Source organism: Mixophyes fleayi, chromosome 7 (assembly GCF_038048845.1).
Source record: "Mixophyes fleayi isolate aMixFle1 chromosome 7, aMixFle1.hap1, whole genome shotgun sequence".
Classification (NCBI taxonomy): domain Eukaryota; kingdom Metazoa; phylum Chordata; class Amphibia; order Anura; family Limnodynastidae; genus Mixophyes; species Mixophyes fleayi.
Genome location: NC_134408.1, coordinates 72,531,256 through 72,544,350, shown reverse-complemented (window position 1 = coordinate 72,544,350; position 13,095 = coordinate 72,531,256). Strand labels below are relative to the sequence as shown.

The 13,095-nt window shown below is 42.7% G+C and overlaps 1 protein-coding gene across 2 annotated transcripts in view; it reads left to right on the top strand.

The window, feature by feature from the left end:
• SF3B1 (splicing factor 3b subunit 1) overlaps positions 1 to 13,095 on the top strand; it is a 112,229-nt gene that overhangs the window by 83,280 nt on the left and 15,854 nt on the right. For both annotated transcript variants that reach the window (XM_075179974.1, XM_075179975.1), the window contains one exon: positions 4,332 to 4,452. In XM_075179974.1, coding sequence (XP_075036075.1) covers positions 4,332 to 4,452 — 121 coding nt within the window. The remainder of the gene's footprint in view (positions 1 to 4,331; positions 4,453 to 13,095) is intronic.

The following is a 13,095-nucleotide window of genomic DNA, read 5'->3' as shown; positions in this document are numbered from 1 at the left end:
TGGACGACCTTCTTTTAATGGCAGTCTCCAAAGGTGCTGTAGACGACATATCCAACTAGTAATCCAGACTCTACAGTTTCACGGTTGGATTCTCAACTTCAAAAAGTCCATGTTGCTCCCATCTCAGCAAATGATCTCTGAGTATTTTTATTTCACATCCGTCAAAATGGGTGTTCAACAAGGCTAGAATCCTGTCTTGGTTGGTAAGAATTAGGGTAAGATCTTGGTTGGCGGCAACGTAGCCTTCTGTACATTTCGCCATGAGCGTTTTTGGCAACATGGTATTGACTTTCTAGCCGGTCCAGGTTGCTCAGTTTCATGCACGGCAGTCCCAGTTCGATCTTCTGTTGCAATGCAACAAATACCATCTGAATCTAAAGCCAAGGTATTTCACCTGTCTCCGCAGACCAGTTAGTTGCTTCTTTGGTGGTTACATAAACAGATTCTCGCCAGGGGACGCAATTTATCAATTTAAAATTGGACTTTAATCAAAAAGGATGCCAGCCTTCAAGATTAGAAGCCTTCTGTCTTCATGCTCAGTTTCAGGGTTTTTGTACTCAAAAGGAATCCAAGCTTCCAATCAATCAATGTCTTTGAGCTGTGAGCAGTCTTCATGCTCTTATAAGCGCACAACACTTGCTGCAGGGAAGGCCACTGAAGATTCAGTCTCGGTATGCCACAGCAGTGGCATACCTCAATCATCAGAGCGGTACCAAAAGTCCCTTGGCCATGCGGAAATTGTCCCTTCATCCTAAGGTGTTTCGTCAGTTGGTGGAATGGTGGGGTCACCCGAATGTCGACATGGTGGCATCTCGGATGAAGCACAAGGTTCTCCTCTTCTGCTACCGTGCAAGAGATCCTATGGCTGTCGCAGTAGACGCCATGTCTGTCCCTTGGAGGTATTGCTTAGTGTACCTTTTTCCACCGGTAGCCATGCTTCCAAGGGTGTTAAGAAAGGTAAAGAGACTGTGTTCCAGTTCTTCTGATGGCGCTGGATTGGCCACAGAGGGAGGGCCTGGTACACCGACGAGCTCGGACCTGGCGGTTGCCACAACGCCCAGATCTATTAACTCAAGATCCCTTTTGTCATCTATGTTTACAACGGCTGGCTTTAATGGTGTGACTGTTGAAGCTATGATCCTAAGCGCTAAGGTGTTTCCGAACTAGTGGTGCAAACCATGCTTTGTGCACGGAAACCAGCCTCTGCAAAGATTTCTCATAGTCTGGAAAACTTTTATTGACTGGTGTAAAAAGAAGGGTTATCCTACTTTTTTTTGCTTGGCCAGGTTACTTAGGTTCTAGCAGGACGGGTTGGATGCAGGTTTGCTCCTTAGTTCTTTTTAAGGTCAGGTGTCAGCTTTTTCGGTCTTCTTTCAAAGAATATGTGCACACTTTCATTCAGGGCGTTCTCCATGTACAACCTTCATATGTTCTTTCGGTACCACCATGGAATTTGAATTTGGTGTTGAATGTTTTACAGCATCCACCTTTTGAACCTTTGAATACAGTGGAATTCAAATTTCTATCCTAGAAAATGATTTTGCCCATTTCTACGGCACACACTGTTTTTAGAGCTTGCTGCTTTATCTTACAAGTCTCCTCTTCTTGTTTTTCATAAAAACAGGCCAGTTCTTCGAAACAGGACATCTTTCCTTCCTACGGTTGTCTGTTTTTTTTTATCTAAATTAACACATTGTCATTCCGGTCCTGAATGATTTTATGTATTCAGTTTAATGATATTTCTATTGGTTTTCTCAATGTTGTCCGAGTCTTCCGAATTTATGCGCAGAGGTCTCAGAAGATGCGCAAGACTGGCGATCTTTTGAGTCTCTATGATGCTCACAAAAGAGGCTGGCTAGCTTCTAAAGTAATTATTGCTAGGTGGATTACGGCTGTTATTTGTCAAGCTTCTAGTAAGGCTAGGGAGCCTGTCCCAGATAATCTATACAAGGACTCTACAGGGTCTGTAAGTGCTTCCTGGGCGGCCCACTATGGTGCTTCCAGAGAACAGCTGTGTAAAGCGACCACGTGGTAGTCTGTACACACATTCAATAACTTTTACAAGTTTAATGTGTTTGCATCCAAGAATGCAAGTATTAGAAGAAAGGTGTTTCGTGCCATTTCTTCTGAGCGTTCCCTCCCGTAGGGCAGCTTTGGAATGTCCCCGGTGTCCCCCAAAGAAAGACGTAGAAAATGGGATTTTCATACTTAAGTCAAATCCGTTTCTCTTAGTCCATTTGGGGGACACCGGGCGCCCACCCTTGTCTTGTTGGTAAGAGAATGTTGTTGGTTGTTAATTTTATTCTCTTCCGGTTTCTCTCTATCTCCGCTTTCTGTGGGCTTGGTTAAACATAAACTGAGGCTGGACAGGAGGAGGGGCTAGGGCTTAGTTAAACAGAAGTCTAAAGTGCCAGTTCGCCCTGTCCCTACTCTATACCCCGGTGTCCCCCAATGGACTAAGAAACGGATTTGACGTAAGTATAAAAATCCCATTTGTTAAAAAATTTATAATACTCTTCTCGTTTGTTTTTTGTTTCTAAAGTTACACTTTAGTGATATTCTCGCCTCCTAATAGTTATTAAATAGGTTATGTCTCCATAAATCGCTATATATAATTTCATTCTGTTATAATCTATATTTATAGATCTAAGGATCTATAGTAGATGATGGAGTGTACCTGCAATCCATCTCCACAAATGATTGTTGGCACCGAACATTGCACTTTTGTAGTTAATTTGGTATGTTTCTCACTTAGATTTTTTTTCTCCATTCATACTTCTCAACCAATCCCATTACTTTAGGGGCGGGATTTATTTCAGACTCTTGTTTTCTGTTTGTACCATCTAGACGTCAATCACTGTCACCTTAGAGTAGATGGTTGAAAAGGCTAATTAAGCGAAATGCATGTTGGCTCAGTGTGTCTTTGAAATCTCACTGTCCTTGTCTTGTTTTTTATATTTCGCATAGCTTTTCTGTTTGTTAGGAATATTTATTTTTAATATATACCAATAAAATTCATATATTAGATCTCCTTTCTCTTTATTGCCAATTATCCTGGAGTGCCCCGTGTTATTACCTCTTACCTTTTTTTTTTTTTTTTTTTTTGTTCTCTATTATATCCTAGGTTATAGAGTGCACCACCCAGCTATTTTGCTTATATTCTGAATATACTGAATCATATATGATATATTATAAACAGTGTCAGGATATTTGGTTTTAAGACCTAGTGCGGTTACATTCCCTTTTCTACATTTTAATACCCTCACCTACAAGGACCACTCCACTGGCCCATACATCTCCAATCTTCTCCATTCACACTCCCTCCCGTTCCCTGCGATCGGCTAATAACCGCCTCTCCTCTACCCTGATCACCTCATCCCACTTCACAATTCAAGATTTTTCTTGGGCTGCCCCCTCCACTGGAACAACATCCCACGCTCTGTCCGACTGTCCCCTAATTTGTACACCTTTTAAAACGGGCACACAAAACTCATCTTTTCCTGAAAGCCTACCAGCCATCCACCTAACATCCCTCTCCATGCTTGATCTCCTCACACCTCTCTTCCCCTGTTCTGCTACTCACTCCTCTTGCGCTTGATCCCGTCCTCTGACTCCCTTCATGCCTCCTGTCTGTTTGCCATCCCTTTAGAATGTAAGCTCTTATGAGCAGGGACCTCTTCTCTCCTGTCTCTCTACCTATTCTTCTGCTCCAATTTAACTTTATTAGCTATGTTTGGAGCTTTTGGAGTCCTAGTATTTGTTTATTGTCCTGTACTGTTTTCCCTGTATGGTCCATGGCTTCTGTACAGCGCTACGGAAATCTTCTGGCGCCCTATAAATAAAGGATAATGATCATTGTTTAAATGTCACAGCCTACCTGAGTACTGTTGTTGACCTTGTGCACCCTTTTATGGCCACAGTCAACCCATCTTCTAATGGCTATTTCCAGCAGGATAACATGCCATGTCACAAGCACACGTCCTCTCAAGCTAGTTCCGCAAACCTGAAAATGAGTTCAGTGTACACCAGTGTCATCAGATCTCAATCCAATAGTGCACCTTTGGTACATGGCAGGAGATTGCTGCCTCAATGTGCAGCCAACAAATCTGCAACAGTCATGTCAACATGGACCAGAATCTCTAAGGAATAGTTCAAGCTCCTTGTTTGAATGCATGTCACAAAGACCTCAAGTCCTTCTGGGGGCATAGTGGGAGTCCTACCCACTTCTAGAAAGGTGTACCTAGTAAAGTGTCCTCTGAGTGAGTGTGTGTTTGTTGGAATATGTTTCTTTGTATATTTAGCAGCTTCATTCATGCAAATTTCGTTGATAGGTATGCACAAAATGACTCCTCCAATAAAAGATTTGCTGCCAAGACTTACACCTATTTTGAAAAACAGGCATGAGAAGGTGCAAGAGAACTGCATTGACTTGGTTGGACGTATTGCTGATAGGTATGTTTGTTTATTTGCAAATTGTTCCTTAAATAAATATATAATTATAAATATGGTCGACAAATTTATTTTTGCATAAATTTTAAAGAGAATGATCTCTTGACTTGGTCAACTGTTGCATTGGTCATTCTTTAAAAATACCCATTTTGCAAACTCCCATTTTGTTATTGATATCTTATTTACAACTGGGATAGTGGTTTGTTTTTATTCTCAATGATTTGTTGTATACCCTAGACTCATTATTACAAAACAACTTGCTTTAAACCAGGGCTGTCCAACCTTTTAGCTTCCCTGGGCCACATTGGAAAACGACGAGTTGGTTTGGGCTGCACATAAAATACACTAACACTAACGATAGCGGATCATCCAAAAAAACATAGAAAACATAGTTAACATATTAAACTTACTTGGAAATGAAGTTAGTAAGAGTTAGGAAACCTGTTGCAGAATCATGATTAAAGCAGTAGTCCCATTACCAGCTACAATTTAACTTACCTGCATTTGTCCCTTAGTGGGGTTCGGGGAATTAAATGCCAAAAACTTTTTTTCCCTCTCTTTCAGCACCCATGAATCATTTTTTTTATTGACCAGTTTGAAATGGTCACCGATATAGGTAGCATCAGGAGGACTAATAGAAATCTACAGTGATTTAAAGATAGGGTGGCGGGAAAAATGGCTCATGGAGCAGCCTCCGATGAGGGGAACAGTGGGTGATAATTTCACCCTACTCAGCACTGCACATTTAAAATGGTTTAAAATATTAAAAATACAATCATCTTAATATTTATATTGGATATATACAGAGAACACAGCTAGTTCATAATTGCATGGTGCAGAAAGTCCAAATTCAGAGTAACAACAATAAGATACTGGATAATCTTTCACTGCTGCTGATTGCGCGGGTGACTCCTCTGTGCTGCAATGGATGTCGGGTGTGATGACGTCACCCCCGACATTCACTGCGAGCACCGCACGGAGGAGGAGACCAGGGAGTAAGTCAGAGCGCCAGCTGACGTGACCGCAAGGTAAGTAGTCTCTCTTTTTTTTTTTTTTTTTCTTCTTTTTTTTTTCCGGATATTTTTTTCATTAACAGCGCGGCCCCCTTGCCACAACCGCTGGGCCACATTTACAGGCGGGCTGGGCAACCCTGCTTTAAACCATCTAAAGTGCTTTTTAAATTTAGAACTTAAACTTAATCAAATTGTCGGTGGGTCTAACAGTAGGAGGGACAAATGGAGTAAATGGTTGGTACACTGGGAGATACAGTAGTGTATGGCTCTGAAATTGATCAGATTACTCAGAAGGTTCCCTTTGATATCTTTCTATAAATGTCCATTTTCTAACTAAACTGACAGGCCACAGTTACAATAGTAGGTAGCTTATGCGTGTTCAAATAGGTAATTAAACCTGATGTTCAAGCCAAACAGTACTACTTGCAAGTGTGTGGCCTCCTTAAACTCATTCCACACACCAGCCAATCACTGAGGAAAGGGTACAAAGAGAGGGCCCATTGTTCTGTAAACTGTTTACTCTTCCTTTTGCTTTGTTCTTGCATAAAGTAAGTTATACTTTCACTAAATTCCTAAGTAAGAATTACCATGTCTGTCAAATGATCGCAAGAAATCTGTAACAATTTCTCACCCAAAACTTATTTCTCTTTCCTACCATTGGGGGACACTGCAAGACATTGGGGTATAGTATGTGGGACTAGGAGTCTAGGCACTTATCAAACTTGTTTGTTCCCCACACTCTTCCCATACTATGCCCCTCCTCTCCAGCTCAGACCTCCGCTTTTTTCTAAGTGCCTAGGAGATAGGTCACGCAGGTATAGGCTCCCGCCTATACTTGTGTGTTTTTAAGTTTTTCACGTTTTTATTTTCATTTACAGGTGCAGCACGGGGATCGTTCTCAAGACCGAGGAGTGTATAGCCTGTCTGTCTCCTTCACTCTGGGTCCCTGCGGAGGAGGGAGCAGCAGCCTTTACAGCTCTCGCCTCTCGCACCATTGCTGCCAGCCTGTCCTTCCCCTAGAAACAAGCAATAGAGGCACATAATATAATTGACTTTGCACATAAGACGGTCATATAGACGGCCGAGGACACAATCTCTAGTTTGGCGGAAGTGAAGCTGAAACAGCCTCATTTCCCAGCCAGACGGTCCTTCTGGCATGTCGTCGTCCGTCCCCCCCCCCCCCCCCCCCACATTTTTTATTTTATCCGTGAGGGCTTATCTGGAGGTTTTTCTGGCTTTCCTCTGAGCTGGCTGTTGGTATGCCAGTACCAGCGGGACAAGTGCCGGGATGGGTCTGCCTCTTGAGTTCAGCTAAGACCACCAGCAGGCATGCACACTTGGAAGTTGCGAGCAACTGAAGCCCATTATATGAGGCTCATTGTTCTGCTGAAGGTGATTGTGTGCTGCAGGATCTGGTAGTTGTTTCCCACAGTGCACTATGGACCAGGAGCCCCCCCCTACCCCACCCCCCCCCCCCCCCCCCCAAAAAAAAAAAGCTAAAGGACACCCCAAGGTAAGCCCTTAGTAAGGGTTTTTTTTGTCTACTTTTAGGATAGGCTAGTTAGTCCCTCTTTTTTCTATTGTTTACATATCCTTTTTCCCTGCACAAGTTCCACAGAGGTACTGTAAAGTCAAAAATCGTGTGTTCCGCTTGTGATGGCCGATTACCCGAAGGATTGTACTGATCCATTATGTGTCTTGCACCCCTGTAACAGTTGAATAGCCTGGCCCCCCTGAATAATTCAAACCGTTCTTTTCATGGATGGTTAAAGCGATGCAGGACTTTCAGGCCCCAGACCAGGGAGGGACAGGTTTCATATAGCTGAAGATATGGAGGAAATAAGGCCAGGGCCGTCGTCTGAAAAATGCAGTTCTCCTCAGGAATGGGATTCGGAGTCAGATTGTGAGGCTGAGGTGAAAGAGGATCCCAGGATGTTTAATTTGGATACTGTAAACGTTATACTAAAGCATATTAACAAATCATTAGGTATTGAGGAGCCTTCAGTCCCGATCAAACCTTAGGATGCATTGTTTTCGGAGCACCAAATAAAGTCTAGAGTGTTCCATACACATAATGTGGTTAAAAACTTGATCACTAAAGAATGTCAAGCCTTGGACAGAAGTCATCCTAACATGGGGAGACTGAATCGCATGTACCCTTTTCAGGATGAGGATATGCTGAAATGGTGGTCAGTGCCTAAGGTGGATTCAGCCATAGCAGGCTTATCCTCAAGGACCACTCTACCGTGGCATGATGGGGGTCCATTGAAAGATGCCATGGATAGGAGAATGGAAACTTCCATCAGGAAATAACACATCTCCTCGGTCATAATGCTAAAATCTGGGGTAGCCATGTCTTCGGTAGCTAGAGCCCTGAGGTTGTGGGCCAGTACTCTACATACAATCTATTTATCTTATCCTCAATATCTGTATCTTCTTAAATCCTTAGAGATTATGCAAAAGAGCATTGATTTCTTGTGTGAAGCCTCGTTGGATACAGTTGTATTCTCCTCCAGGAGCATGACCTCGGCAGTTGTAGCAAGAAGGGCGCTTTGGCTACGTCCGTGGGCGGCAGATCAATCTAAAAGCCGTCTCAACGCTTCCATATGAAGGCAATTTCTTGTTTGGTGAAAAACTGGACAACCTACTGCAGAGGCTAGCAAGTGGCAATGCTAACAGAAAGGTGAGATGTTTCCTTTCTTATTCTCCAAAGCAACAGTTTAAGGGAGCCCGTGCCTATGGGCCAGGGAGACAATATTCTAGACAACAGGATAATATGGCAAGACAGTCCTTTCGGCCCTTCACACCAAAAGGGGGAAACAAGGACTATCTGCAGATCCAGTCTCCACTAACTCCAGTGGGCGGCAGGATATCACGCTTTGCAAAAGTTTGGGTTCAGACAACACAAGACAAATGGGTCCAGGAGATGGTCACCAAGGGATATGCTATAGAATTCCATACCTACCCAGTAGGGAACAAATTTATTCAGTCAAGATGTCTCATCTTCCCTTTAATGGCAAGCATTGGAGGAAAGACTAAGAGGCCTGATGAAAACAAAAGCTATTGTACCATTACCATCAGGTCAGGAAAATGTGGGTTTCTATTCCAGACTGTTCCTCGTCTGGAAACAATCAGGTGCCTTCAGGACAGTTCTAGATTTACTGGCTCTCAACTGCTAAGTGCGAGCAAAACCTTTCTGGATGAAATCTTTCAACTCTATATTCAAAGCAGTAGAAACAGGAGATTTTCTGACGACAATAGACTTAAAGGATGCATATTTTCATATCCCAATCACTTCCCATCACGAGCAATTCCTGAGATTTTGCATTAAAAAAACGACACTTCCCGTTTACTTGCCTTCCGTTTGGCCTTTCCACGTCTTCAAGAACATTCACCAAAGTCCTTATAACCACACTAATGGCATGGTCAGAAACAAACCTGAAGTCTCTCTCAGCCCTCCACGTGGCAGGCAAAGACAACATAGTGGCGGACTATTTGAGCAGACACCAAGTCCACCCAGGAGAATGGGAGTTGCACGAAGAGGTCTTTCAACTCGTACGACACAGGTTTGGAACACCAAAAATAGACCTGATGGCCACAGGAAACAATGCCAAGGTACCCCTCTTCTACTCCCATCACAGAGACAGCAGGGCTCTAGGAATAGATGCCCTGTCAATGCAGTGGAACTTCAAACTGGGGTACATGTTTCTTCCCTTTCCAGTTATATCTCAGGTATTCTGGAAAATACCTGAGGGATGACTTGGTTCGCAGTGACGCGGAGGATGTTGCTGGAACATCCATGGCTGCTGCCTGTCAGACCAGACCTCATACATCAGGGTCTGGTTCTGCATCCAAATCCAGACTCCCTCGGTTTCATGGCGTGGAGACTGAGCAGCAATTACTGAAATCCAAAAGTGTTTCAGATGAGGTAAGACATACTAATTCAGGCCAGGAAAAATTCCTCTAATTTATTACAGAATTTGGAAAAGATTAATTTGTTGGGCAGGGGACACGGCAAAGGATCCCATGTGTGCCGGATGTGTTAGTTTCTCAAAGATGGTTTTGTTAAAGGACTAGCACCCGCTACATTAAAGGTGCAAGTATCCTGCTCTCTTAGCATTCTTCTTGATATCAAGCTGTCATCTCAAGGTCTCGTCTTCCAGTTTTTTCAAGCACTGAAGAGGTTACAACCGAGACTGAAACCATTCTTTGCTCCTTGGGACCTTAATGTTGTCTTGGACGCCTTAACAGCGTATCCCTTTGAACCTTTGCAAGACATATCTCTCAGGTGGCTCACTCTGAAGGTGCTCTTTCTGGTGGAAATCACTTCGGCTCGTCGAATAGGGGACAAACATGCGTTATGGTGTGAAGAACCCTTCCTGAATATCTATGAAGATGAAGTAATTTTGAGGTTGAATCGGGATTATCTACCCAAGGTTGTATCTTCCTTCCACATCAATCAAGAATTGATTCTGCCATCTCTCTACCCTCATCCCACTAATAGTGATGAAACACGTCTCCATACTCTAGATGTGGTGAGAGCTATATCTACTTACATTATCAAGACAAAAAAATCTTAGGAAGACAAAGCAACTATTTGTACTTCCTGAAGGTCCTTGCAAAGGACATGCCCCATCCAAACCCACATTGTCAAGGTGGATCAGAGAAGTGATTGCACAGACCTACAGGGGAAAAGGGCGTGAAGTACCTAGGATAGTGAAGGCGCATTCAACTAGGACGGTAGCAACCTCCTGGACACATAGAACCCATGCATCGGCAACCAACATCTGTAAGGCAGCCGGATGGTCGTCGATGCACACTTTTTCTAAGCATTATCTTCTTGACGTTTCATTATCTAAAGATTCTCCAGCAAGCGCTGTGAATAAATTTTCTGTTTCACCATATTAGGGTGTTTGGTTTTATTGCCCTCACGATTATTGTACTGCTTTGGTATATCCCATTTGTAAGGGATGCCATGGAGTAGGGAAAGGAAAATTGAGAATTATACTATTAAAGTAATTCTATCGTTTTAAAATAAGCATTGCCCAATCAATTGTATGTGTTTCCAAAGCACAAAGTTATTTATTTTTAGTAGATGTAAATAGTCAACAATTCAATACATTATTATATTATAATACAGTACAGTACAGCACAGCCAAAGTTACATACCAATGCAATCGCTTGCGCACGCTGCACACCCACGGGACCCAGTGGACAGTATATCTGTTAGAATACTGTGTTAGCGTTGACTGAGGTCCAGGGTGTGTGCAGCAATGATTTATATACAGTACAGTGTTACACTTGAACAATAGAGATGACGTAGATTGTTTCTATAGGTCCAGACGTTGGGTGGGTCCAGGCCAGACAGGTAATAGGTTGATTCAATCTAAGGAATCCAAAGGTGGGGGTCCTCTCTCCAGGGGGGTCTGCTCCTTTCATAGCCAGCATCATACAAAGGTTTACTCTCTAATATCAATAACTAAAGTATGCCATGTGCGATCTCTTCACCGACTGCACCGGACAGCTGCTGATGACTAGCGCTTCAATATGATATCAGGCATGACACCTTTCCTATAACCTAAACCTTTAATAACACTACAATGTACATATAATCACTATATATATATATATATATATATATATATATATATATATATATATATATATATATATATATATATATATATTCTAATAATAAACCAAATACTATCTGCTCCTGAATTACAGTGTAACAGAACCAATATGAAATTATATAAATAACTAACTGTTGTAATGCGAGTGTGTGCATGCGTATTTTACCGTGCGAACACACCATGTCACGTAACACGTGGCGTACGCTTCGCAATACGCACGGCAAACCAATATTAAACCAAATATACTTTCGTTCATCCAATTATACGACTTCAACAATACTCACCGTTAATTTCCATTCCTTGACATACTCCATGGCAGCCCTATATTTTCCCACCCTTGTTCTGAAACTTATGTTAAAGGACGGCTTGGGAAGTTACAAAAAACACTGAGGAAGAGGAGGAGGGGCTGCCTTAAATAGGGCCCAGGTGAGGCAAAATCTTTCCTGTCTACACTAGCTGATTAGGGGATTAACCCACTGTAAGGGCTGCCATGGAGTATGTCAAGGAAAGGAAATTAACGGTGAGTATGATTCTCAATTTTCAGATTTTATATATATTTATTTTATATCAAATTTATTATATTCTTTGATATTGTGATTTGTTGATTTGCAATTCCAACGATGTCTAGAAATGGATGTCCAAAAATAAGGGACCCTCTGCTACGTCTGTGCTGTATTACACATGTGCCAAATGTAATTCTAAACGAAGTTTGGGACAGCTTTCCTAATATGCATTATGTCTGAAAAGTGGACTTCCAGGGGTAAGAGACTGAAGGTCTCTTACCCCTGGAAGAACGGAGGTGTCCAGTTGGGAGATATCGCAGCACTCTATATCCGAAGGTAGCGCCGATGACTGGCGCTACCTTCAGGTATAGAGTGCCGCAATTCAAAGCAATGGCGGCCACCATCTTATGGCCACTACCAAGTTTTAGGTAATTATTTGATTAAGTTTTTAATGTATGGCAGCAAGACCCGATGGCGCACTTGTATTATAGAAGTGGCGCACATTTGGGGGTTAAGAGAGACGACTGAAGTACTGAGGAGTGGAGCTGGATGTTAGAGCCATTCCCACAGAAGAGAGTGGGATGGTATCTCCTAAGGTGCCAAAATCTGCCCGGGAAAAGTACACGGTATACTCCCCAGTTTTTGCTTCACTGCTGACCGAGACTCCTTTCCTGCTGCAGATTTCTACTAGTCTAGAAAGGCTAAGTACCACTATATGCTTACGAATATACATTCTGTTATACAGTATTGATATGATATTGCCTTGTTTGGAAAGCAGCACATTCAAGAGGGAATCACTGCATCTCAGTTTGACTGGGGCACAATACCACAGCATACAACATATAGTAAGATACATCTTTTGACAGTCAGAGATAAGAGTATCTTTTCCAATTTTTTTTCTTTTTTTTCTTTTGCGTGAGGACACCGGGATTGGAACCAGAGCTCACTAGATACCCCAGTCCTCTAGGTTCACAGGTCACGCAGGTAAGGAGACAGGAAAGAGATAATCCTTTTATTAAAGAAAGTACACACACTTAGTAAAATACAACATTGCTCCCCAAGGAGAAACTTGTTCCCCCACCAAATATAGCAAGTGTCAGAAAATCACCAGTGCAAGTAAAAACTCCCCAACAAAGTCTGCAGCAGGTTATCTCCCAGCACAGAGTCCTAGCAGGCCCAACTTCTGGTAATAATATCCACAGCTGACAATCCAAGTGGGGCAGGGGTTCTGATCCACAAGGTGGTTCTGTATCTTGCTGATCCTAGCCGCTCTGCCAATTCTCCACCAGCTTGGTGGGGCCCTGGGTATCAACCCCCTGCTCATTGTCATCTTGTGATTGGTGGTGTGAACAGTTTGGGTGGTAACAGGGGTGGAAGTAGAGCATGATATCAGTGGTCTCCCACCTGCGGTGATGTTGCCAATCAGATTGTGTTGAAGAGTTGCTGGAACAATAGTTAACAAACGGGTAGAGTCCACCTCCTTATTTTAGATAAGGT